A 24,519-nucleotide genomic window follows, 5' to 3' on the forward strand; every position below is an offset into this window, starting at 1 on the left:
AGATTCAGGGCTCTATCCATGGTACCATCTAGCTGCCTTCTTCATCCTTACAGGACTTCAAAGAATCATAGAATATTAGGGCTTGGAGGAATCTCAGAAATCATCCAGGCTCAGCTAAGAAATGATTTACCCAAAATTTAAGGGATAGGGACAGAGCCAAGACGAAGGATGCTGCCAATGTCTTATGATCCTATAACCCTTTCAGTGCCTACTTATCACCTCCTTTCCCCTTAGCTTCTCCGCCCTGCCACTTCCCCTTCTTTTCCTCACCTTCAGAATCTCTTGGTGGTTTTCAGAGGCATAGAGCCGACCATCTCGCACAATGTCCTCTACTAATTGCTCATAGTCCTCTGCAAAGCCAACAGATATGGTAAGGCTCAGGGAGAGGGAGCTTGCCAGCTTCCTCGCTCACTCCCTGCACCGCCTTTTTGCCTCTCACTGAATTCAAGAAAACACGAGCCTCCCACACCCCTGACCTCCTAACCATCATAGGTGACATAGGGTATCTGGAAGCCCCTGGCACTGTTGGCTTCACTGGTTTTGAAGTTAATCCAGAGCTTTCGGGAGCGAGCGGTGAAGGCGATGGGCCGTTCATAGGTCTGGCACGTCTCATAGGTGGTGATTGAGGATGGAGAGGCTGAGGGCATAAAGAGTAAGGAGGTAACAAAGTGAGGAGAGGAGGGGAGCAGGATCTGTCCTAGGCAGAGAGTTCAGAGATGAGAATCGGACAGAAAGCATCAGACTGACAAAATGTGGGAAACTGGAATTGTCATCACCCTCTCCCTCATTCCCACCACATACATCAATCTGTTACCCCCCTGTGATGGTACAATGTCTCTTTGGCACACTAGTACCTAGAGAATATTAACATGTTGGCATTTAAATTTATAAAAAGGCAAAGTTTCTAGGATGAGGGAGGAAAGCAGCCCCTGCTTCCCTTAGCACCTCCTTCCCTCAGTCTCTTCTCCCTGCCCCCCCTCTCCTTTCCTTGGTCCCCCTCCTTGTCCTTCTCCCATCCTTTTTAGCCCTCCCCAGCACCCTCATCCCAGCACAATTCTGCTACTACCCACAGTTCTTGCGCATGACAAGGACATCTCCGCACTCATCCTCAGAGGGCAGGAAGATCTCTGGCACTACAATGAGGATCTTTCGTTTAGGTGGTGGGTTGATGTTCCAGGTGCACTCAACTCCTGCTGGGTAGTTGCCAGGGTAGTTGGGAGATTCGATATATCCGGTAAACTCACCTATCTCCCCACCACACTGGCGATCTGTGGCCCAGGTGGAAAGCGCGGAAATGAGAAGAGAAGTATTAAGGGCGTTCAGATGGGGAGAGAATGCAAGGATCTATACAAATTTCATGGAGGAACCCTAAGAAAAGGAACTTCTGGGGGGAAAGAGGGCAGAAGCTGTAGTCAAGCATTTGGTTTGTGGGCTACCATGGTACCAGGATAATTACTTTCTTGGATGGTCACATGATGACTCTGGAATCACCAATTTTTAAAAAATCTATCTTTATTCCTGCATTCGTTCTTCCCAACCTCCCTGCCCCCAGCACCTGTTCTCTAAAGATTTTGCTGTGACAATGTATATCAGAGTATTAAAAAGGCAGAGAGGTTTGTTTCCCTGCCCATTATCTCTCTAGACCCAAATTTTCCTTGTGTGCCTCATTTCTAGCCCTATCCACCTTCCCTGTCCCTGTCAACCCACTGCTCTTCATCCCTTTTGCTCCCCTCTGCCATCATCCACTCCCCTTTCCTGTCCTTTGGTCCCACACACACTTTTACACTGGGTCACGCTAGTGGAGCCATCAAAGTCAGTGCTTGTGTTTCCTGGGCATCGGGTACAGAAGTTCTGGCGAAATTCAGGCTGATAGGAACCCAGGGCGCAGCGGATACAGCGATGGATGCTGGTGTTATAGTAGTGACCAGGGGAGCATTGGACTGTGGGAGGAAAGGTAAGCAGAGAGGGTCAAAGGAATGGGGAAGGAGGATGGAGGTTAGCTTATCTCAGTGGTCAATATGCAAGTGACCTGCATGCAATAAGCTAAAGGTCACTCTTTCACGGAGTAGTCTTGAGGCACGGGGCCACAATAACATCCAGTTTCATGGAACAGGGACGTCTGGGACACCTCTCAATGTCACCAGAGGCATCTATGCCATGGGAAGTTGGGAGGCAACCTGACTAAGGAAGGAGAGTCAAAGGATCTCGGTCCAGATCCTGGTTTTGCTATGTTAGCCACATGACCTCGGGTAAATCATTTATCCTCTCTAGGTCTTAATTTCTCCATCTGTAAAATGAGGGAGTTGGTCTGATCTCTAAAATCCTTTCCAACTCAATCCTTTTTTTTTTTTTTTATTATTATAGCTTTTTATTTACAAGATATATGCATGGGTAATTTTATAGCATTGACAATTGCCAATCCTTTTGTTCCAACTTTTTCCTTCCTTCCCCCCACTCCCTCCCCCAGATGGCAGGTTGACCATACATGTTAAATATGTTAAAGTCTAAATTAAATACAGGCGGACAAAAATATAGGGATTGTGAATTCTATGAGTGGTTCTTAGTCATCTCCCAGAGTTCTTTCACTGGATGTAGCTGGTTCAATTCATGCTCTGTTGGAACTGATTTGGTTCATCTCATTGCTGAAGAGGGCCACGTCCATCAGAATTGATCATCATATAGTATTGTCCAACTCTGAATCTACGATCATGTGGAGTTTGGAGTTGACATACCTTTGGTGTCACAGTCTTGGAAGGAGACAGCCCCTTCATGCTTGGTGGTGAGGCCCCCACCACAGGGGAAGCACAGTGTTCGTCCTGACTCAGGCTGGTAGGTGCCACGTGGGCATTGCTGGCAGGGTTTGAACCCATCGGCTGAGAACTGACCTGGTGGGCACTGACCTGCAATAAACCAAGGGCCAAACTCTGATGGGGGGCGTCCGAAGGCCCTGCCCATAGGCTGACCCAGTGCCATGGGACAGGGACGCATGAGGCACCAACTAGGGTAGCAGTCAATGGCTTTGTGCCCAAGGGATTCCCTTATCCCCCCCTCCCCAGGCTGGATTGCTTGTTCCCCTGGCACCTGCACATGTGGTGATGTTGGTGGCTCCGAGGGGCCCATGGGCATCACTCCCAGGGCACAGGTCGCAGGAGAGCTGCCCTTCCCTCTCCTGGAAGGTGCCTGGTGGGCATGGCACACACTGCTCCGTCTGGCCGTGGTAATACGTTCCCTGCGGGCAGCTGACTGAGGGAGAGTCGGCCGTGCTAGCCATCCCCCCCCCCACCCTAGGACTGCCCTCCCACTTCCCCAGAATCGGGGCCCTCTCCCCACAGGGGAAAAGTCAGATCTGTACGGAAGGTGTGTGATAGGGGATGAAAGCTGGTACAAGAGGTGTGGAGTAATGAGAGACTATGAACCCAGCCTGGCAAATAAAATCTTAATACTCTGAGTTCTAAGGGACATGAAGGGGGACGGAAGGAGATGGATGGGTCAGAGCTTGAAGATTTGGAAAGCCACAAACTGGAACAGTGTAAATAGGAATAACGAGGGGATGGTTCAAGAATCCATGCCTGTTTTCTGTCCCCAGCCAGCTCTTGTTTGTGTGCCCCACTCCCACCGGCTCCGTGTCCCGCCACACTCTCTTACCACACTTGACCCCGGAGCGATGCTGCCCAGGCACACAGGTCTCTGCCTGCTCCGCCCGCTCCCCAGCCGAGCCGGCCTTGTGAGCCAGCTCATAATCCAGGCCTGCCAGGCGCAGCAGGAAGCGGTCCTGATTGATGGACTTTTTTAGCATCTTCAGTGACCCCTTCAGTCGCCGTTCCATCCTCTGCCGGAGGCAAGGCAGCCCACAGCTTGCTGTGCAGGGAAGAAGCTGTGATCAGGAGGGCAAATGTTCCACTGGGGAAAGGGTTACACACAAGGTTGAGAAGACCCCGTGACTGAGTGAGGGGCAGCCAGGATGGGACAAGTGCAGGCTACGTTCTCTGTGGCCAGGCTCTCCCGAGCCTTACTTTTCTTTTCCCATCCCTTATTCCTCACTCCCAATTCCCTTGCGTGCCCAGCTCTTTTCACATCTCATGCCTCCATCTCTCATCTGCCCCAGATTCCTCCGTTCTACCTGTGGTTTCTTCAGCTTTGACTTCAGCCTCTAGTTCCAGGGTAAGACGGGTGACTTCCTTTCCAGGAGGAGTCCGGGCACGGCGGCCTTTCCCCTTACGGGACGAATCACATTTGAGGTGGATAAAGGTGACGTGGCAGTCAGAACAGGGAGTCCCACCTGAAGAAGAGAACTATTCAGTCCCATCACAGACGCTTACTCCTACAATCTACTTCAGCTAAGGAAAAGAAACCAGCTTCTGCACCTAGCTTTTGGGTAACTTTTGGAGAACTGTTTGTATCTCCTAATCTCTTTGATTTCTCAATCATAAGACCAGAAGAGTTGGAAAGAGTTATAATTCTAAATCATTTGATCCTTTGAAAAACAAAACAAAACAAAAAAGAATCCCTCTCCTGTCGTTTGCCTATTCTATGTGTAGAGATCCCTGCAAGTGACTTCTTTTATCTGATCTAACCCAGACTCTGATGCACAAAAGACCCACAAGTTAGAGAATTTATGGAACATCAAGTTATTTGGACATGAAAAGCACAGAGACTGAGATGGGGAGTGAGGAGAGCATGTTGGTTCAGTGTATGTAGAACAAAAGAACATTAGGGCTGGAAGGGACAGAACATCTAGTTCAGGTGTGTTTGTTTTTTTAACTTGAGTTCTGTGAGCTTGGTTTTTAAATTACTTAGATAACAATATTCCAATGTAATTCATTGCTTTTATAATCCTATGTATTTTATTTTATGCATTTAAAAGCATTGTTAGAAATGGCCTGTATTTTTTACCAGAATGTCAGAAGGGTCCATGACACAAAAAGGTTAAGAAACTGATCTAGTCCAATGTCCTCATTTTAAGATGAAGGCCCGAGGTAAGAGCTTTGCCGGGGCAGAGCGAGGGAGCAGGACTCAGCTTTCCTAGTTCCTAGCCAGTGCTTTTCATGGCATCTCCTGCCTGCTGTTCCATGAGGGTGGACACCCAGAATCCTGACCTGATGCTGCGACTTTGCCTGCCTCCTCCAGCTTGCCCTTGTTCCGAAGGTGCAGCCGACACTTGGCATCTTTAATCTTGAAGGAAGCCCGTTGTTTGACGGATAGTGCAGCTGTTTCTAAATAGAATATCAAGGATTCAAGTGAAGCTGAGGGCTGGCTCCAGACTTGGGGGGAGGGAAATGAGTAGATGATGGTGGTGATGAGGGAAGAGAATAAACTAAGATTTGGAGGATTTAGTGAAATAACAGGAACTGAATGGGTGAGCAGGAAATCCAGAATGTTTTGAGGAGGATGTTTTAGAATAGATTAAAAAAAGACAGAATGGTGATTAGTCTGCAGTATTAAAAGCACCAAAGGGAATTAGGGTTAAGGAACTTCGAGCAGGTGGAGAGGAAATGAAGCTTTTCAAAGAGGGCTGATGGGAATTGGGGATAAGGGCTCACCAAGGCAGTGGTGGGCACTGGTGTGGTTGCCAATCCTGGACTGGGAGGAGCGGAGGCTGGGAGTGCCACAGCTCACCATGAAGCCGTTCTCCGATTCTGGGGAAGAGGAGCATGTTACAGATCTGACCCCCCAAAGGGTGGAAGAACCCCTGGGGAGGCTAGAGTTCTTGTCCAGATCTCCCTGGGGCCTTCCCAGAACTCTTTCCCCACGGCCCCCAGCCGATTCATCCCTGCTCATTTACCTGGCAGGAAGCGAGCCCGGGAGGGGCAGGTCAGAGCACAGGTGTCCTTCTTGCCCGACCTGCTACAGCTGAGCATGGCCCGAGGGGCCCCGGGGCTGCCCTGGCACTTCACCAACTCTGAGAGGAGACACGGGGCACTAATGTATGCGTTTGCCAGAGTGGAAGGTAGAGTGGTAAAGTAAAACAAGCATTTCATTTTCCTCCGGTTTTCCCTCTCTAGGGTCATGGTTTCAGTGATCGAAAGTAACCAGAGTCAACTATAATTTAGTCCGCTCTTTATATTGTCCTAGGAACTCCTTGCCAGAATCTTCTTTCCCAGCCTTCTCTGCTTAGACTGGCAGACTTACCCTTTCTCCCCCCCCCCCCCCATTACTCTTTCCCCTGCTAGTCCCGTAACTTATGGAGGGCAGTGCCCACCGTCGCCAGCAGAGGGCATCACGCACCTGTGCAGTCCTTGCCATTCCAGTGCAGGCGTCCCTGGCCTGTGGGGCAGGTGCACTGGTAGCTCCCGGGGGTGTTGATGCAGCCAAAACGGCAGCCTCCTCGGTGAACGCTGCATTCATCCACATCTGGAGGCAGAGGACAGCGCGGGCTGACATGCTGGGGCAGGCAGGAGCTCTGCTGGGGTCCCCCCAGCCCCTCAGGTGACTGCCAGCCCCAAAGAAACAATTCTCAACAGAAAGGGGCCCTTAGCCGAACCCTGACCTAGTCCCACTCGAGGTTTGCTTTATTTACTTTCTCATAAGTTCTACCCCTGAGATCAGTGACAGGGATGAACAGCCAGTGAAAAGTTCCAATAAGCACAGAGCTAGTAAAAAGTGAACTTAAAAAATTTGAATGTAGTTGGGCTTCGATGAGTCCTGGCCCATCCCCTGCTGATCATGTCTGTCCATAGCCACTCTCTGGAACCTGCCCTAAGCCCGCTCCTTGTCAGTATTAAAGGGATGACCTAACCAAACCCTCTCCTCTCTCCTAAACGCCTTTGTGCAGGCAGAGCTGGGGAAAGTTAGGGGAAGCTCTGGGGGCTTTGCAGACAGGAGGCTGTGATCAGTTGCTTGGCTAGGGCCTATAATACTCGAAGACCCCTTCCCTTGACTTTCTCTCCTTTCTTCGTCTTTCTCCCCAGGAAAGATGAGGGCTTAAGTACTTGTCGAACATGGCCCAGACACAGATTTTATTGCTGTCCTCTGAGAGCCGGTCTAGTTAGGTTCTGAGAAGCTTATGGTCAGAGTTGGCCTCCAGCCTTTCTGGAAGGCTTTTTACTAATTCGTGGAGGAATTGCAGCTTGCACCAGCAGAGGGAGCACCCATATCATGGATGCTCGGAGTGTCCTGAGCCCTGGACTGTGTCTGACAGTGTATTTTGTGATTTTAAGGCTATTTGGAAGGATATTGAAAATGGATCTTACAGACTTATGGAGGGTGATGCCGGCATTAGTGGCTGGAGTCACGTGGGCTGGGCTCTATGATATGTCTCCAAGTAACTGGTATCACAGTAGATATTTGTGGGATATTGGCCAGTGGCCTGGGAATGATGACGTAATTCTGTTTGAACTCGAAACTCTATCTACATCTAACTTGGAGGCCTGCTGTATGCACTAGCTCCTCCTCCCCTACCATTCTCTCTGTCCGTGCTGTCTAAGGAAGGGAAAGCATCAGGAGCAGGCAGGCTATGACAGGGAGTTGTGACACAAATTCCTATAAAGGGCCGGGGACACACTGGGGACCCAAGAGTCCTACTCTTAGAACCTGTCCTACCCTTTTCTTCATAATTCATTCAGGCACCAATACACCCGTCTGTACAGATTTGTTCATTTGGTGAGAATAAAGGGATTCCCCCTGGGTCAGTGTAGGGTAAGGGCCCTGGATGGGCTAAGGAAGGCATAAAGGGCTAGGAGATTAAAGATGGGGTTGGGTTAATGGCAAAAAGGTCTCTGGCTCACCCCCACAGTGGGTGAGCCCGTAGAGCAGGTAGCCTCGGTGACAGAAACACTGGAAGCTTCCTGGGGTGTTGACACAGATGTGGTCACAGGTTCGATCGAAGGAGCACTCATCAATATCTAGAGGTAAGATTTGGGGTAGAACAGTTTTCCCCAGAGATTTAAGCCTCTTAATCTGTGCTATGATTTCTAGACCCCAAATCCATCTCTCCCACCTGCCAAGACAGGATCAGGAGGTTGTAAAATGATATAACCCACCCCCACCCTTACCCCTGAGAGGGAGTCCCTTTCTAATAAATCCTTGGCTAGATTTTGGAGGAGGGAAAAGGAATAATAAGTGGCACCAGAAGGTGAACTGAGATTCAGGTGGTTCAGGTCCTAAGGGACCAGGAAAGAAGGTCCCTTACAGTGTTTACTTGGTCTTGGATGCCCATCTTCATTCTTCTTACACCCCCCCCCCCAATGAGAATTCCTATCTTTTGGCCCTTATCTCTACAGTCCTAATATTCCCTTGACTTCTCTGCTCAAGCTCATACTCACCCTGGCAGCTCCTCTCATTGATGAGTAGCTTGTAGCCTTTCTTGCAGCTGCATTCAAAGCTGCCAACTGTGTTTCTACAAATGTGGTCACAGCCCCCATTGTTCAGACGGCACTCATCTATGTCTGAGTTGGAGGAATTTTAAGGACAAAAATAAAAAAGTAAAGAGATGAAAAAGGGAAGACCCAGAAGATTGAGGGATAGAAAAAAACAAAAACTAACAACACACTGAAACAAGGGGGACTCATAGTGAGTCAGAGGACCTGGGACAAGTTTTGGGTTACTAGAACCTGCCCTTCTCCTTCCTCTTCCTTCCCTTCTCTCCTATACTAAGGGATTCTGTGCTTTAAAGACTCCTCTTCCTCCCTGGGGCTGAGTTCCCAGGTGAAAAATTGGGGATACAGAAGAAGATGATTATTAAGCTGTCAGAGAGAGTGCACTAGAACAGTGGAAAACAAGGGCAGGGGCAGAAACCTAGTTGGAAAAGGGAAGTGGGAACCATTTAGTCTCCTCTTTCATTCTCCCTCCCTATCCATAACAGTAGTTGAGAGGTGAAAAAGGGAGTTTCTTCCTTTATTTCTTGGCAGTGTCATCGGGAGGAACTCGGAGGACCATGAGGAGAGGAGCTGAATAAGGGACACTAAGATGGGATTTGAGAGTGGGTGACAGAAAACTCGGGAGGAGAACCCAGAGAAGGGCCCAGTTTGGGAGGGAGAGAACCAGTGATAGATAATGAGGGGATGATGGGAGGCCTAGCAGCAGGACTAGGCTGAAAGAGTTCTGGAGAAAATCAGGCCTGAGGCAGTTTTTGGCCATATCGAGGGAGGGGAGTAAGGGTTGTTTCCTTCCCTAGGTCAAGTTCCTTGAGTTGGTGACAGACAGGACCCAGGCTACTTACCTCTCAGTTGGGAGGGTAGGAGGGGGTGTAGAGGGCAGACTTCTACTCTGCTTTTAACATACCTGTCAAAAGTCCTCCCAAGCCGGAAGCCCCCTAACTCTGGCGATCTGACCCATGTGCCCCTCCCCTCCCCCTTCTTCTATGGCAGCTGTTCCACAGAGAAACACAAAGAACAAGGCCAAAAAGCTCATAGAAATTCCCACTCTCTTTTCCTAAGAAAAAGAGGGGATGTAGGGAAAGAGGAACACAACAAATGTTTATAGGTTAGTGCTTTCAATATGACTCTTATCCATGGAACTGGCTATTAGAGGGGATGGAGAGGAAGGGGAATGGGAGACAATTGTGGAATAGAAAATATGGGAACTGCCTTCCCAGATTTTTAAGGGCAGGAAGGGTGCAGAGATAACTTCATCAAAACAGGCAGAGAATATGCCTTTTACATCAGGCACCAGGGCAGTCAGGAGGTAAACTGTTATCTTCTTGCCTCCTCTTTCCCCTTTTTGCTTTTCAGATTAGGAGTGGGCTGTTATTATGGGCATAATTCCTTAAAATGGTAGGAGGGAAAGAGAAAGATTGTGAGGGGATAAAAGCACGGTGAAGGATGTAGGGCAAAGAGAGAAAAGAAGGGGTGGAATTAGGAAGTAAGCAAATGGAGGAGACACTAAAGAGAATAGAGAGAAATTGGATTACTGTACCCCTTGGACTGAGCTGTGACATGTGCATAGAAAAACTGGAGCAATTTAAAAAATGGAGAGGCAGCATGGCATAGTTTTTTTTTTTTTTTTTTTTTTTTTTTAAAGGACTGGAAGTATGGCTATCTGGGTTCTAGTCTTTGCTTTGCTACTAATGAACTGTACGGCCTTCCCATTACTAAGACTTGGTGGTTGTTTTAAAATTTTTTATGGTATGTATGCATATATATATATATATATATATATATACATATAGAAATTGAAATAATGAAATTTAAATAAACATAATTAAAATAAGCTAAATTTAATTTCAATATTTTTAATTAGCAAAAATCTTCCTTCCCTGCCCCTCAACCTCCCTACCTCCATTGAGAAGCCAACTTAGTTTCTTAATTTGAAAAATGAAGGGTTTTGTATCTCAAGTTCTTTTCTGGCTCCTAAATACCATAATTCTATAATGGTGCGAGGTACGAGTTGAGGGCAAAGTGAGCAGGAGTATTTGCTAAGAAGAATTTTTAACACATATATGAAAAGAGTCCACCCTCTCTTATATTTCCCCACCTTCAAATATGAGGTAAATAGCCTGGAAATGTCCGTTTTCAGCTATAGGATAGAAATATATTTTCTATTCTCTGAAGTTGGAGGATTCTAGGTTAGGGAGAGTCGGTCCCAGAGCCTGTAATTGGGCCTAAGTGACCCCAGGCCCAGGGCCTCTTCCCCTCATTCCCCCCGCCCCCCCAGTGTAGATCCTCACTCAGGGCTTTCTTACCTTTGCAGGTCTTTCTGTCAGGCTGTAGCATGAAGCCCACAGGGCAGCTGCAGTGGACGCCAGTAGCCGCATCATGGCACTTGCTGTCACATCCACCATTGTTGACAGCACATGTCTCTGTTTTTATTGGGGGGGGGATGTGGGGCAGGAGGGAAAAGAATGTTATTGACCAGCAGGGGCCCCCAAACTCAAGGTCAGAGAAGGCAATGGGGCCCAGAATGGGCGGCCTCGGCCCACTCAGTGCCCTCCTCAGTCGGAGGAGAAATCATGGAGTCCGAGCTCCCATCCCCCTCCTTCCCCCCTGCAAGTGCAGCCAAGCAGTCAGCTTCCCTGCCCCCAACTTGATTGAAACAAGGTGGACAGCAGTGAGGCAGGTACAAGCCAGAGCTGTCAGGCAGGAATGTGCCGAGGGGGGAGGGGGAAGGAGTTTAAAGGGGGAAAAAGTCAAGTGGGGTAGAGGGGCTAGAGGGGTCTGTCAGCAACAGAGATGAGTAGAGAGGGCTCCTCTTTCTTCCCATCCTCCAGCCCCTGCCTTCTGAGGGAGGGGGGAGAGGGTCCCTGAGGCTATGGGGGAAGGGCGTCCTAGGCACCCACTCTTAGAGGACTGGGCCTGGCAAGGGATGGCTAGAGGTCGCGGAGTCCATTCCGCTCCTTCTGGGACTGCCCTAGGCCGAGGAGGGCCTATTTGTCCGCAGGGAAGACCCCATAGCGGCTCAGGGATCCCGTACTTTCCACTCCTGGCCACCTGAAAATGCAGTTTGGGTCTGTTTCTTTCTGTGCTATCCCAGGTGGAAATGAACAGGGAGCTCTCGAGCTCATAAAGGTGTTTCCTTTCCTCGTTTTATCAGCGAGGAGGGTTTGGGAGAGAAATGGTGCAGAAGGGAGTGAACCTCTGGAAAACAGGGGATGAAAGAGATGGGGAATCACAGAACTAAAGAGAGCGTTAATAAAACCAATACTTTCAGACTAGGTGACTTCTGTTACCTCTGCCCTAACTCTATGGGTCTTCTGGTCAGGGCAGGAATCAGTGTTGGGGGAAAGGGAGAGGGGTAAGGATGGTCTCCCTCTTTCTGAGGTCTGAGCAAGAGGAACTAGGCATAAATGGCCACAGAAGAGATTCAGATGTAGGGAAAACTGGCTGCTTATAACCGTGCAAGGCTCTGAAAATAGACGGCCAAGTGTTCTCAGGACAAACCTGAGACTCTGCTTTAAAATGAGAAATACTTGGGTTTTAGCTTCAGGGAATAATAATATGAATAAAAAATAAGATGTAATTAAAATAAAAATAAAGAAGCCTGGGATCCCTGCCCCAGCAGCAGAAGCTTGGAAGCCAGGAATCGATGAATTGAGCTCCAGAAGCTGCTGCCAATTCGAATAATCTTTAACCCACAAGTTCAGGCCCTGCCCTATTACTCTGAAGAACAGGACCAAGATTCAGAATATTCTGGCAATACCTCAGTCCAGCCTTTCTACTCAGAGCTCCCTGACATGTCTCATTCCCTCCTTGCATGGACACCACATGGAGCCTGGACACCACAACAAAAAATTAGCATTTTATTCAATTGAATTACAGTGCTTTATCCAACTCACCTCTTCCATCCTCCTCTATCCTAGAGTTTTGATTTATTGATTTTCCAAAAAATAGGATCTCCATGGATGCAAGACTGCTTTGGGGTATCCTTTATCCCATTCCCAGTCCATTCCTAGACTCACTCTCCCAGATTTCTCTAAACCAATGTGGAGATTTTGAGAACTTTGGGATGGAACCCCAAAGTCTTCTTTGAACCCCAATTCTGTTCTAAAGTGGGGCTGAGACCAAGAGCAGTACAGCCTCCAATGAGAGGAATGGGTACCTTTCAACCACTTTCTTAGGGTCCTAAGGAGGAAGGGATATACCAGAGGCAGAAGGTAGACGACGCTACTGAGAAAACAAATGCCTCTAAGATGGCACCAGAAAGCCAAGCACTAGTTAAATGTAATTAGCTATTTCCAGGTGAGCAGAACAGCATCAGGGGCAGCAGCAGAATTTAAATCTCTCTTCTTTGGACTCTCAAGTTCACCAGCCCTTGACTTGAAAAAGCACTGAGGGTTCTAGAGGGCTGGGGGGTTGGAAGAGTGGAACTAAGGGGACCAGAGGCCTCAGAAGCAATAACCTTTGAGGGACTATCAGCATTTCCCACTCTGGCTACATAGGGTGGAACTGACTGTACCTTTAGCTGTATAGAAAAGTGTAGGAAAAGATAAGAAATGATAGCTATGTCTGAGGGATAGTCAGGAATTCAAAGGAAGAATAGGTCAGGGAGGCACCGGGGGCAGAGAGGAGAAGAAGAAACATAGGGAAGAAAGGACTGGTTAAGGAGGGTTTAGGAAGACTATGGGGACATGAGGGATAGAGCAGAGGAAATAAAGAATAAAGACAAGCAAGACCAACAAAGACTCTGTGGCCAGCTCTTGGAGCCCCAAGATTCCTGCCACCCAGGTTTCCTCCTGTCCCCTCTTTAGGGCTGATGCCCCAGTTGCCAGCGTGAGCCTGGTTGGCAGGCTGGGGCCCAGCCAGACCTATGTAGGGCAGGCCTGGTGGGGCATGCAGTTAGTGGGAGCCCCCAGCAGGTTAGCCCCTCCCTGAGCAAGCGAGCGACCGAGCATGGGAGCACGGAGAGAGCAGATATATTTACCATTAGAAACAGCCTGGGGGGGGATGTGCTGCTCTAGCCGCCTTTCCCCTGTTTGACATTGTAAAAAAGCTGTTTAGACGATGAGCGGGAGACACTTGGCTCGTTGAGCCCTAGCTCCTGCCCTGTGGACTGGAGCTAGCAGAGCCCCAGATAATGAACCCTGGTATTCTTATAGCCACGTTATTTCCATATCTCTCTTTCTTTCTGGCATCTTAGTCCTACCACACACGGGCTAGGTTCACCATCTCCATTTTATAATTGGGAAATTCAGGGTCCAGAGGGTCAGGCTATTTACCTAAGGTCACACAGCATGTTGAAGGTAAAGATTTGGACTAAACTCCTGTTTTCCAACTCCTAGCTGAATGCACTTTACTTGACTCTGAGACTAATTGTCTCAGTCTTCCTAAACAGACTCAGAGCCCTATCATCCCCAAACATTCGTCAGAAGGCTCCTTCCACTAATAAACTTGGAATGGAGAGAATGTGGAGAGCAGGAGAAAGATAGAAAATTAACTCTCTAGAGGAAGGCGAGAGGTGTTGAATAGGGACCAAAGGCAGTTCAGGGAACAACTACATTCTCTTTTGGTAATGAGATAGGAGAGCAAAAAAGGATACAGGAATTAGAATGGAACCCAAGTTAAACAGATATCAACTATGCAGCATCCTTATTTTAAAAAAATATCTAAATAAAAAGAAATCAGACAATTTCTTTACCAGCCTTAAGCCTGGCCCAGACTATGACCAAGAATCTATTCTCAGCTTCTTGATTTAGGAGGCCTATAGGGACATGTGGGACAGGGACAGAAGGCCCCAAAGAGGATTGGAAGGCAGCAAAAGGAAAAATTAAAGAAGATGGAAAAAATCCAGCCTGAAAAAGTTCGAACTCTAAAAATACTAAAATTAAAAAGTCTCAATAAAGATGAATACATAGAAAGAAAATATAATGGCAGGGATTTAAAGTTTAAAATAAGGAAGAACCATGAGGAATATTAGTCCTTTTCAATAGGTAACTAAGGGAAATTGTATTTTTAAAAAATCATAGAAATCTCCTCTGTTCTTGGGTCTGAGGGGGCAGCATTGCCTAGGGTATAAAGGTTGGCTCTCTGGGGTAAGAAAACTTGATGTTGAATATTACATGAGGTCATTAGAACATACAGAACATACCATCTTAGATTGGTATCTAAGATATTCCACCTTCTCTTTTCTAGCTGTGTGATCTTGGGCAAAAATACTTAAATCTCTGGAGCTTTAATTTCCTTGCATCTACAAGAATAATAATATTGGTCATGGGGAAAGTGCTTTGTAAACTTGGAAGTTCTGGAGAAATAAGAGATTAAGTTATTAGGAGGCCTGTCATTTTTATTATACAAAAGGGTTGTTCTGAAATACTCATCAATGAAAACAAGCTTTGTAGAAGAAGGAGAGAAATGCAAAAAAAAAAAAAAAGGGGGGGGGAATATGTGTAACTGTTCAAGGAACAACCACATTGCCTTGTGTTTCTCTTGGTCGTAACAGCAACTATATAACCCAGGAATCAAACTCTGCCCAGACTCATCCCAGCAAAGTGCTGTCAAATTGAACCAAAGGGATCTCCAGATCAAAGTCCTTTTTGGTCCCTCACCTCTCTGAAATGGCTGCCTTTCCCACCTCCTTCCTCATCTCCCTGGGAAATTGGTTTTTCTTCCTGACTCTAAGAGAGGTACAGAATAGATTAAATTAAGTGCTTATCCATTGAATCCATTAAATGCTTAGTGAACTGAATTGTATAGGACTGAATTAACTTTACTCTATGACTTGAGAGGCATTTACAGGGCTCAAGAACTAAGGAAATGGGGTCAAGAGATACACAAGCAAAGACTAAGGAAATAGAAGCCTGGGACTGAGGGGTGAGGGCCTGGAGCTGCTGAGAAAGGGAAGAGTCATAAGGGAAAAGCTGAGAGGGAATACCATTCTTAAGTCATGAGGGAAAAGAAGAGTGTGGATGCAATGGGGAGATGCCAGAAAGAAAGTGAGCAAAAGGAGAGAAGGAAGTGACATAAAGAAGAAGGGAAAGATCCCTAGAGCCAAGAGAATCCCAACCATTTGCCGACCTCTTCCAGCCACTGCTTCCTGTGTTTGAGAAAGGAGCCTGACCGCCTCAGCCCCTTCTCCCACCGCCTCAATGTGCCAAGAGGAGTGTGCCAGCTCTCACTATACTCTGCCAGTCGCTGTCTGAATTGGGTAAATCCAAGAGTCTTTTCCAGGGGACCCCCTGTCAGGGTCCCCAGTTCTCCCCCTTCTTCCTTACCCTTCCAGCCAAGGGGGTGGGCTGTCTCCTTCCTTCTGCCCTCTCATTGAGGAACAGTCTAGGTTTCTGATGTCTATTATACCAGGGCTAGCAGTGGCCTACATGCAGGACCCACCTGGGCTGAGACAACAAGCCCCCTCCCCAGACTGCACCTGCGGTCCAGGGCTGGGACTGTAACTCTCTGGGCCCCCTACCTCTCCCCAGTGCACATTTGCACTCTGTCCCCATGCTTCTTTTGCCCAGAGCTTTACCCACCAATGCATGTCTTCCCATCAGTGTGTAGCACAAACTTGACGTGGCAGCCACACTTGGGCCCTTGCTCTGTGTCATCACACGTGTGCTGGCAGCCGCCATTGCCGTAGTTACACGTCACTGTTGGAGAGAGAACAGCAAGGCGCCAAGTGGAGATTGAGAACACGGGCCCGGCTTAGTGCCCCCCCCGACCCTTCTCTTGCCCATATTTACCCCACTCTTCTCCTTCCCTCTCCCTGCCATGCCTTTTGAGTCCCTCTCTTTAACCCTTGCAATTTCCCTTCCTTTCTCTAGCATCCTGACTTACGTTTGCAGTCCCTCTGGTTCTTGGTAAGCTCAAAACCTGGGCGGCATTCACAGGCAATACCCCCCTTGGGTGTTTCACGGCAGATATGGGCGCAGCCATGGTTCTTGTTCATGCAGTTCATTCCTTCTAAAGGTGAAAAATAATATACCAGCTGTGTAGCCTTTGGGCACAAGGGATTAGGGAACTGGTTGGAGAACAGAGATTGATGATCAGGAAGACCCAGTCTAAGGGCCCAACCCCTCCCCCAACTGTATCTCAGAGAAAGGTGGCTAACCCTGATCTGAAAGGCCTTTCCTTGTCCTAGCACACTCCCATGAGCACCAAAGTGCCACTCTATGACACAAGTTGGCACAATAAAACTGGATTGAGCATCTATTCATTCAAATTATGTAGTATTGCCTGTCTGTTCCTCTTCCCCAAATACCCCAGTCTGCTCAGCTTCTGTTCCATCAACCAGAAAATGCCCACTGACTTAAACACAGCAGGATACGGAGGATTATAGGACTCTGACCCTACCTATAAGGGACAGGCTAATTGGGGAAATAAGACACACATATGAAAAGTTAGCTAACCCCATAAGGTCAAGTGTAAAATGTGTCAAATGAATGGGACAAATAGTAAAAACTATCAGAGTTCAAAAGATGTGAAATCACTATGAACTAGAATACACACCCCCTTCTCTTGCTCTTTGTTACTCACGTGGGAGATACCCACTGTTCAGAATGTTGGTTAGTTAAGGAATTTGTGGTGAAGGAGCTTATCTCCTTTTGCCTCCAGTCCATACCAATATTTAGTCCTATATTAACTGCCAGTCTGAGATCGCATTGAACATACACTCATCTCAACACTTCCCCAACACCAATCCTACACTGACTCCTATGGGGCCATCTTTTCTGGTAATCTAACTAAGCCCTCAGGAAGTCCTTGGGCATGGGAGGGAAGGGAATGGGGGAGAGTGGAGTCTCCTGACTAAGGTGGTAGAGAATGAGAAAAAGATGCCGATAATGGCCATAAGGGCTTGGGGAGGGGAGGGAAAGGAAATGATCCTTCTCTAAGTCTGGGGCCTGACCTTCGGGCCTCTGGATACAGGTGTGCTGGTTGTCACTGAGGAAGAAACCATCTCGACAGAGGCACTCGTAGCTCCCCATCATATTGACACAGCTCTGCTGGCAGCCCCCATTGCCCTCAGCACATTCGTCCAGATCTGCAGATCAAAAAAGGTTAAAGGAGCTTTGGGGAGCGGCAAACACCTGGGAAAGGGAGATATGGTAAGTAAGCAGACCCTGAGGATGGAAGGACACAAGCAGTGTGACAGTCCCTCCTCACCTCCTCCCTAAATCTCACTCCAACCTTGAGATGGGGGCCCTGGGAGGAGAGAATCATAGTGGAAAGGTCTGGAGGGACTTGAGCAAGTAGTCCAGCCCCATCATTTTCCAGGGAGGAAAATGAGACCAGAATAGTCCAGGGTCCCAGGTGACAGACAAGACAGCAAGCAGCAGAACCATAAGTCAAACCCGGTCCTTTTAACTCTAAATCTAGTGTTTTTCTTGCTACCCCATAATGTGCTGTTCTTAGTAACTGGAGCAAGTTTCCTCCCCCTCCTTCACCCCCCAATTCAGCACACACCATTGCCTACTCTGTTTAAAATGGAAATATAAATTAGAAGGGCAAAGCCCAGGGTAGGGAGGTGGGGAAAGGGGATCCTGATGAGGTCCCACAGAGGGATATGTAATATCCTTCTGCCCAGACTTAGAAGAATAAGCTAGAAAAGGAGTTAGTGAAATGGGGGATCTCAGGAGATGGAGAATGGGTTATGGTGCTAGTAAGAGAAGGCAAAAAAAAGACCCAAAAAGAAGATGGTCTTATAGCTGTGAAATTAGAGCAGAGAGAGAAGAAAGGCAGACCAAGTCCCAGGCTCTCTGAGGGGCAGTGACCATTTCTCTGAGTCTCTCTCCTTCTCTCTCCCCCTTCCCATCATCCCAACTCCTGCCCCCAGCCTGGGCTTACTGCCACAGTCCCCAGCCTCTCCTATTTTGGTTTAACAAAACAAAGTTTAGCAGTCTGAGAGGGAGGGATGGAGGAAGATAGTGGAATAGCCAAGCCACACCCTGGGCTCTGGGGACAGAAAGAGGGCAGAGAAGTTCTCACCCTAACTTCCACCCCTCACACCTCTGAGTCAAGCTTCCTTGCTGGCATCCTCCCATACAACTCCCAGGCTCTTCCAAAATTTCTCAAGCCCTTTAGTGCATCTCTCCAAAAAAACATCCTGGGTCCTTCTTTATTCAGCCAGACCCAAGGAGAAAAGGCAGTTCCTCTGAGTACCACTTTCCCCCCTGCTAACTAACCCCTAGCAGCCTAGACCATCCCTACAACAGGTGCTGGCAGAAGAGGCTGACCAGATCCCATTAGTTCTCAGTCTTGAGATCACCTGCAGGGAAACTCCAGGAGACCTCCTCTTCCTTTGTTCCTCTATTCTTTCTAAATTTCTGTCCCTGTTCAAGTTTTCAAATTCTGTTCTTTCCCACACCCTTTTCCTTTTTCTTTCCTTTTTTTCTCTCTCTTTTAACTCTGCTCCAGTTTGAGTACTGACCCTTCCTTCATTCACTCCTATTGTTTAGGGCTCTACCCTATTTCTCAATAGGATAAGTAAGTCTCCTGGAAGGTGAGAAGCATCATAAGAAGTGAGGAGCCCCAGATGGCTAACCCTCGAGGCCGCTTTCCTATCTGACTTGTGCTGCTTTTAGTTTCCCACCCATCCGTTGCCCAAATTAGAACGCCTAGAGCTCTATAGTATAAGGGCTGAAGGTATCTTTGTAATAATGAAAGAATATGCCAGAGTATGAAGCTTGAGTAGATGATTGACATGAAAACATGGAGTAATGAAGGTGAGATATGGAGGCACAGAAAATAGAGTGGAACTAAGGTCTAGGAATTTGGGCTTGGACTTTCTGAGTACCAGAGTGAAAATTAGCTAATGATCTCAAGAAAATAGACAATTCAGGAAAGTTGGAGGTTTAGTGATGTAGAAGTTGATGCAGTGTACTGCTATGAGATCAGACTATCCCTCCTGATTTCTTTTCTCTTCTTGGCTCTGGAATTAGCAATAAATTGGGAACAGCTAGTTGGTGCATTGGATAGAGTATTGGATATGAAGTTTGGAAAGACTTGAATTTACATCCTGCTTCCAACACTTACTAGTTATGTGACTCTGGGCAAATCACTTAGTCTGAGCATTTTTATCTGATTGTTGTGAGGTGAGATGACATGCAAATTGCTATGTAAACCTTAAAGGTCCATATAAATGCTAGTTATTATAGGGAAGGACCCGTGGGTTCCATCACAAATGCTCTCCTACTCCATTCCTTGATTTTTCCACTCGGGGAAAGTCTGAGCAGAGACCACTTCCTCATTCTGCATTTTGCTATCAAATATCCTAGATCTACACAGACCAAGACCTGAAGTTCAGAGTCCTCAGGGGGTTTCCTCACTGATGAACTGCAAGTACTGGAGATCCAGGAACAGTCTTTTCTCCAAATGACCTCCTCACCTCATATAGAGGAAAGCATGGCAACAGAAATGAGGAAAGGGAAGAATGTGGGGGTGTATGTTATTTCCTTAAAAATGGTTCTCACCATGATTGTATTCTTTGGCAGAGATTGAGTAAAAGTGGCATATGGTTACAAATTTAGGGTATTTTATATCAATGCCCTGGAATTTTTTCTATCTATGTGCAGAATGAATTCATCCCTAAGGTTCCATGTTAGAGAATAATCTCTTTTTACTTTTCTGAGAAGTCAAACACTCTAAGCTTTTAGGTGTAGATTTTAGTCATGGTAAGTCATCCACAGAGAGAATTTTTACTGCTCCACTTCCATGACTGAAAAATCCTTGTGATCTCCTTCCCTCCCTCCCTCGAACCCTAAAACATTACTACTTCCCCTCCATTCTTCCAGCTCACCCAGACAGTTATGTCCATCATGTGCCAAATGGAAGCCATCATAGCAGGTGCATCGATAGTTACCAGGGATGTTAACACATTCATGTACACAGCCAGCATTGTCATCCCGCTCACATTCATCTACATCTGAGGAAGAAGAAAGGCTAAGACAATGATCAGAACCCACCCATTCCACCAATTCCATCACCAACCACCCAAATCTTTTGGGGTTTCTTCCTTCCTTGCTCAAGATCTGGAGTCTGAGCATACAAGTTATCCAGATGGTAGATCTCAGCCCCCCCACTTCTCTTTCCCCTCCAAGATGGGCACTTTGCATAATTTCCCATCATCTCAGTGGCTAACTCTCCTCTCCTTCCTCAGGTACTTCCTCCCCCCAGCCTCACCTTTGCAGTGTTTGCCATCTCCACTATAGCCAGACTTGCAGATGCACTTATAGGAACGGGGAGTGTTCTGGCAAATGGCATCGATGTGGCAGTTGTCAGTCCCTTCCACACATTCATCCACATCTGTTAGGAGAGAGGAGTTGAAGGTAAGTGGGATCTCTGCCATTATCCTCCCAAAGGAGTTTCCTTAGTGCCAACTCCTCTGAGGTGGGTTTCTCTCTTTTTTTTTTAATAGCTTTTTATTTACAGGATATATGCATGGGTAACTTTACAGCATTAACAATTGCCAAACCTCTTGTTCCAATTTTTCACCTCTTACCCCCCACCCCCTCCCCTAGATGGCAGGATGGAGGTGGGTTTCTCTTATCTTCAGAAGATAGATACTCCAGAGACTGTGAAATCACTCATATTTCACTTATTTCTCACTTGGGGTCAGACTTGGTATAAATCCAGAGAATAGAATGATTCTTAGGATCCAGGAAATTCTCCCTTTCCAAAAGTATGTCTTTTATTTATTCCTAAAAACCACCGATAGATATTTTTTTTCTTTGCCTTAAATCTTTATCCTTGATTAAAAAGCAATTATCTCAGGCAGCTAGGTGGTACAGTGGATAAAGCACTAGCTCTTGAAGTCAGGAGGACTGAGTTCAAATCCTGCTTCAAACACTTCCTAGCTGTGTGACCCTGGGCAAGTCACTTTACCCCAATTGCCTCAGGGGGAAAAAAGGAAATATCTCTAGTGTGGTAAATACTGATCTATTGCTGTCTTAGTATGAAATGAATTTACCATATTTTTTCCTGAGAGAAGGTTTTAAAAGGAAGAATGAAGGAGAAAGCAAGAAGTTTGAAAATAGAATGAGTGTCATTAATGGAGTAATGGAACATAGGCTGTTAGGAATCAACAATCTCCCCCAATCCATATCCCTACAATTGCCCTACACCCCATGCTCCAGGCAACTTGTGTTCATCTTAGGTCAACAGTTCTTCCAAGCTCCCCAGCCCCAGACAGCCCATTTTTATCCTACAATCCTGAGATTGTTGGAGGTGCACAAGGCCCTGAGTAGAGAGATTCAAAGAACTAGAACCAGAGGTGGATGGAGCAATGGTCTGAAAAGAGCTTCTCCCTGGGACTGAGACTCTGTACCATTGATATTTGTTATAGAAGCCCTTCCCAGAAAGATCCCAACCTGCAAAATAATTTAAGGTCTGGATTTAATGGCTTTCTTAGATGTCACTAGATAGGTGTAACTCATCTCAAAGATAATCAATGTGATCTGAGATTTTCATACATGGGATCTCCAAAGGAAAAGGCAGATCTATATCCAAATATAATTATGGCTGTATCATTTCATCTCTAGCTTTTCACCTTCGTGAGGTATGTATGTTTCAGGGAGGACAAGGGACTTAACACTGTCAGTAAGCACCAATCAACCAATCAAATATCAGAAGCAGGATTTCAGCCTACATCTTCCAGATTTCAATTCCTACATTCTATTCTCCATAGTACAATACTTTCTTAAAAAAATAGAAATTAGAAAATTATAATTTGCTAGGAAAGCTTATTTAAGAAAGAGGATTCTGTGATAAATATAAAAAGAGGGGAGGTGTCCAACACAGTGTCCAGAAAAAGGTGCTACTTTAAATTGATACTTTTCCAGTTTAATTTGCTTTGATTTTAAATAAAATGAGATATTTGTAAAGCACTTAGCAGCACAGTGTTTGGTATATAGTAGATGCTTGATAAATGTTTCTTCTTTCCTTCTTTCTTTCCTATATGCAGTAAGAATTGGTTTATAGCTTCCTATAATAGTCCAGAGAAAAAAAACACCATAATGGGAGGGATAGTCCAAACACTTGAGAGGTTTATAAAACTCTTAGTTAAGAGACCAGACTGTGGTAATCCTCTAAAACAGCACCAATGAGGCTATGTCTGAAACAGCTCAACTATCCTCTTCTTCATTACTGTAAGAGCCCACTTATAATAGGAGAGAAACTTGTGCTATCATGTAGTCCCAGAGCAGGAAAAGGAAATGAAGGTGGAGTAGAGAAGGGCTGTCAAAGACCCTGCCTCAAACCAGCTTTTCCTTTGCTTTCTCTTTTCCTACTTCTCTCTCATCCCTATCCTCATTAGCCACTTCCCTGGATCAATGAATGACTAAAGGAGCTGAGATCTATCTACTCCTTTCCCCAACTCCTGTCTCAGATTATAATTCAGGGTAGTCAGTCTGAAGTCTCAATGAACATTTATTAAGCTTGCTGTTTCAATCTGGGGAGCTCCTACCCTGACTCAGGATGACAGAAAAACCGATGAAAATGCAAAACAAGACCAAGAGGTACTGGCACAATGGTTTATAAACACAGTAGACATTTAATAGGTTTTGCTAAAATGCTCCAAATAGTAGAAGCAGAGAGAATAGAAAACTCTTACACATTATTTTGTCTTTAGAATATGCTCTAGGATGATCCTAGTTTCACTAGGACTGATGGCCAGGACTATGTCACAGGGAATGGATACAGAAGAGAGGACTGAGTTTTGAATCAGAAGAGTTAAGTTTTAAACCTGGTTCTGCCTTGTACTAGCTTTGTGATTCTGAGAAAATTACTTCATTTTTTTGAACTTCAGTTTCCTCATCTGTAAATTAGGAATAGTGCAGCTATGTGGTCCAGTGGATAGTGTTGGACCTGGAATCAAAGAGGATTCATCTTCCTGAGTTCAAATCTGGCCTTAGCCATTTTCTAGCTGTGTGACTCTGTACCAGTCACTTAACCTTATTTACTTCAGTTTACCTCAGTTCCCTTATCTGTAAAATGAACTGGAGAAATTAATGGCAAACCACTACAATTTCTTTGGCAAGAAAACTACAGATGGGACCATGAAGAGTCAGATGTGACTGAAATGACTTACCAGCAACAACAAAGGTGGGATAAAACCTACATTTCCTGCTTCATAGGGTTTTCAGGAGCTATGGATATAATGTATTGATTTAACTTTGGAAACTTTATAGTACCACTACCAGCTATTATTAATTTGTGAGTTAATAGTCTCTCCTTTCTTCTTCCTTATGTCCCAAATCTGTAGCTTCTTATCACTTGTTAAATCAAATCTACCCCCTTAGTCTAGTTTTCAGTGCCTCCCACCTTCACAATTTCATGGACCCCCTTTTCTAATGAATTCCCTCCATGAATTCTGCTTTCACAGGATCATAGCTGGAAGAGACATTAAAAGCTATTAAATCCAACTCTATTTTACCAACAAATAAACTGGAACTCAGAAAAGAAAAGTACTTGCTCAGGGAGACCGAGCTAGTAAGTGTTGGAATCTGACTCCAAGTCAGAAATTTCTATCCACTGAAATCCTTACTTGCTTTTTGGACTTTTTGGACCATTACCCTTACCCCTGCATACTTCTTGGGTTTTTGTTGTTGTTTGTTTGTTTGTTTTTAGAGATTTATCATTATTCCCCATCCAGAAATGTCTCTTTTCTTCTTTCTGTCAATTTTCCCATTCCTGCTTTCTTCAGAGTTTGGCTCATTATTATGTCTACTCAGAAGCAGCTAGGGGCACAGTGGATAGAAAGTTGGACCTGGAATCAAGAAAGACCTGAATTTATGGAGTCTGAATGCAGATGGAAGCATTCTATTTTCATTTTGTTGTTGTTTTTTTCTTTCTTGTGGTTTTCCCCTTTTGTTCTGGTTCTTTTTTCACAACATGTCTCATGTGAAAATATGTTTAATGTGATTGTACATGTATACCTATATCAGATTGATTGCTGTCTTGGGGAGGGGAGAGGGAGAAAAAAATTTGGCCCTTAAAATTCATAAAAGTGAATGTTGAAAACTGTTTACATGTAAGAAAATACTATTAAGTAGGACATTTAAAAAAATGACCAAAGTTCAAATATGATCTCAGTCAATTACTAGCTATATAACCCTTGGCAAGTCACTTAACCTCTGCTTGCCTCAGTTAAGCTGTAAAATGGGAATAATAAAAATATCCACCTTGCAGGGTTATTGTGAGGATCAAATAAGATATTTATAAA

At 45.9% G+C, this 24,519-nt stretch overlaps 1 protein-coding gene across 1 annotated transcript in view; it reads right to left on the reverse strand.

The window, feature by feature from the left end:
* The window catches only part of SCUBE3 (signal peptide, CUB domain and EGF like domain containing 3), a 45,214-nt gene that overhangs the window by 873 nt on the left and 19,822 nt on the right, over positions 1–24,519 (reverse strand). The window contains exons 2-22 of the mRNA XM_031965012.1: positions 20,481–20,603; positions 20,098–20,223; positions 17,209–17,343; positions 16,140–16,265; positions 15,836–15,952; positions 13,294–13,341; positions 10,619–10,735; positions 8,262–8,384; positions 7,725–7,841; positions 6,226–6,351; positions 5,783–5,899; positions 5,541–5,636; positions 5,097–5,213; positions 4,121–4,279; positions 3,646–3,858; positions 3,082–3,243; positions 2,733–2,900; positions 1,779–1,940; positions 1,071–1,268; positions 485–637; positions 271–350 (exon numbers count right to left, since the gene is read on the reverse strand). Of these exons, the coding sequence (XP_031820872.1) occupies positions 271–350; positions 485–637; positions 1,071–1,268; positions 1,779–1,940; positions 2,733–2,900; positions 3,082–3,243; positions 3,646–3,858; positions 4,121–4,279; positions 5,097–5,213; positions 5,541–5,636; positions 5,783–5,899; positions 6,226–6,351; positions 7,725–7,841; positions 8,262–8,384; positions 10,619–10,735; positions 13,294–13,341; positions 15,836–15,952; positions 16,140–16,265; positions 17,209–17,343; positions 20,098–20,223; positions 20,481–20,603 (2,783 nt within the window). The remainder of the gene's footprint in view (positions 1–270; positions 351–484; positions 638–1,070; positions 1,269–1,778; positions 1,941–2,732; positions 2,901–3,081; positions 3,244–3,645; positions 3,859–4,120; positions 4,280–5,096; positions 5,214–5,540; positions 5,637–5,782; positions 5,900–6,225; positions 6,352–7,724; positions 7,842–8,261; positions 8,385–10,618; positions 10,736–13,293; positions 13,342–15,835; positions 15,953–16,139; positions 16,266–17,208; positions 17,344–20,097; positions 20,224–20,480; positions 20,604–24,519) is intronic.

This window comes from Sarcophilus harrisii, chromosome 4 (assembly GCF_902635505.1).
Source record: "Sarcophilus harrisii chromosome 4, mSarHar1.11, whole genome shotgun sequence".
Taxonomy (NCBI): Eukaryota; Metazoa; Chordata; class Mammalia; order Dasyuromorphia; family Dasyuridae; genus Sarcophilus; species Sarcophilus harrisii.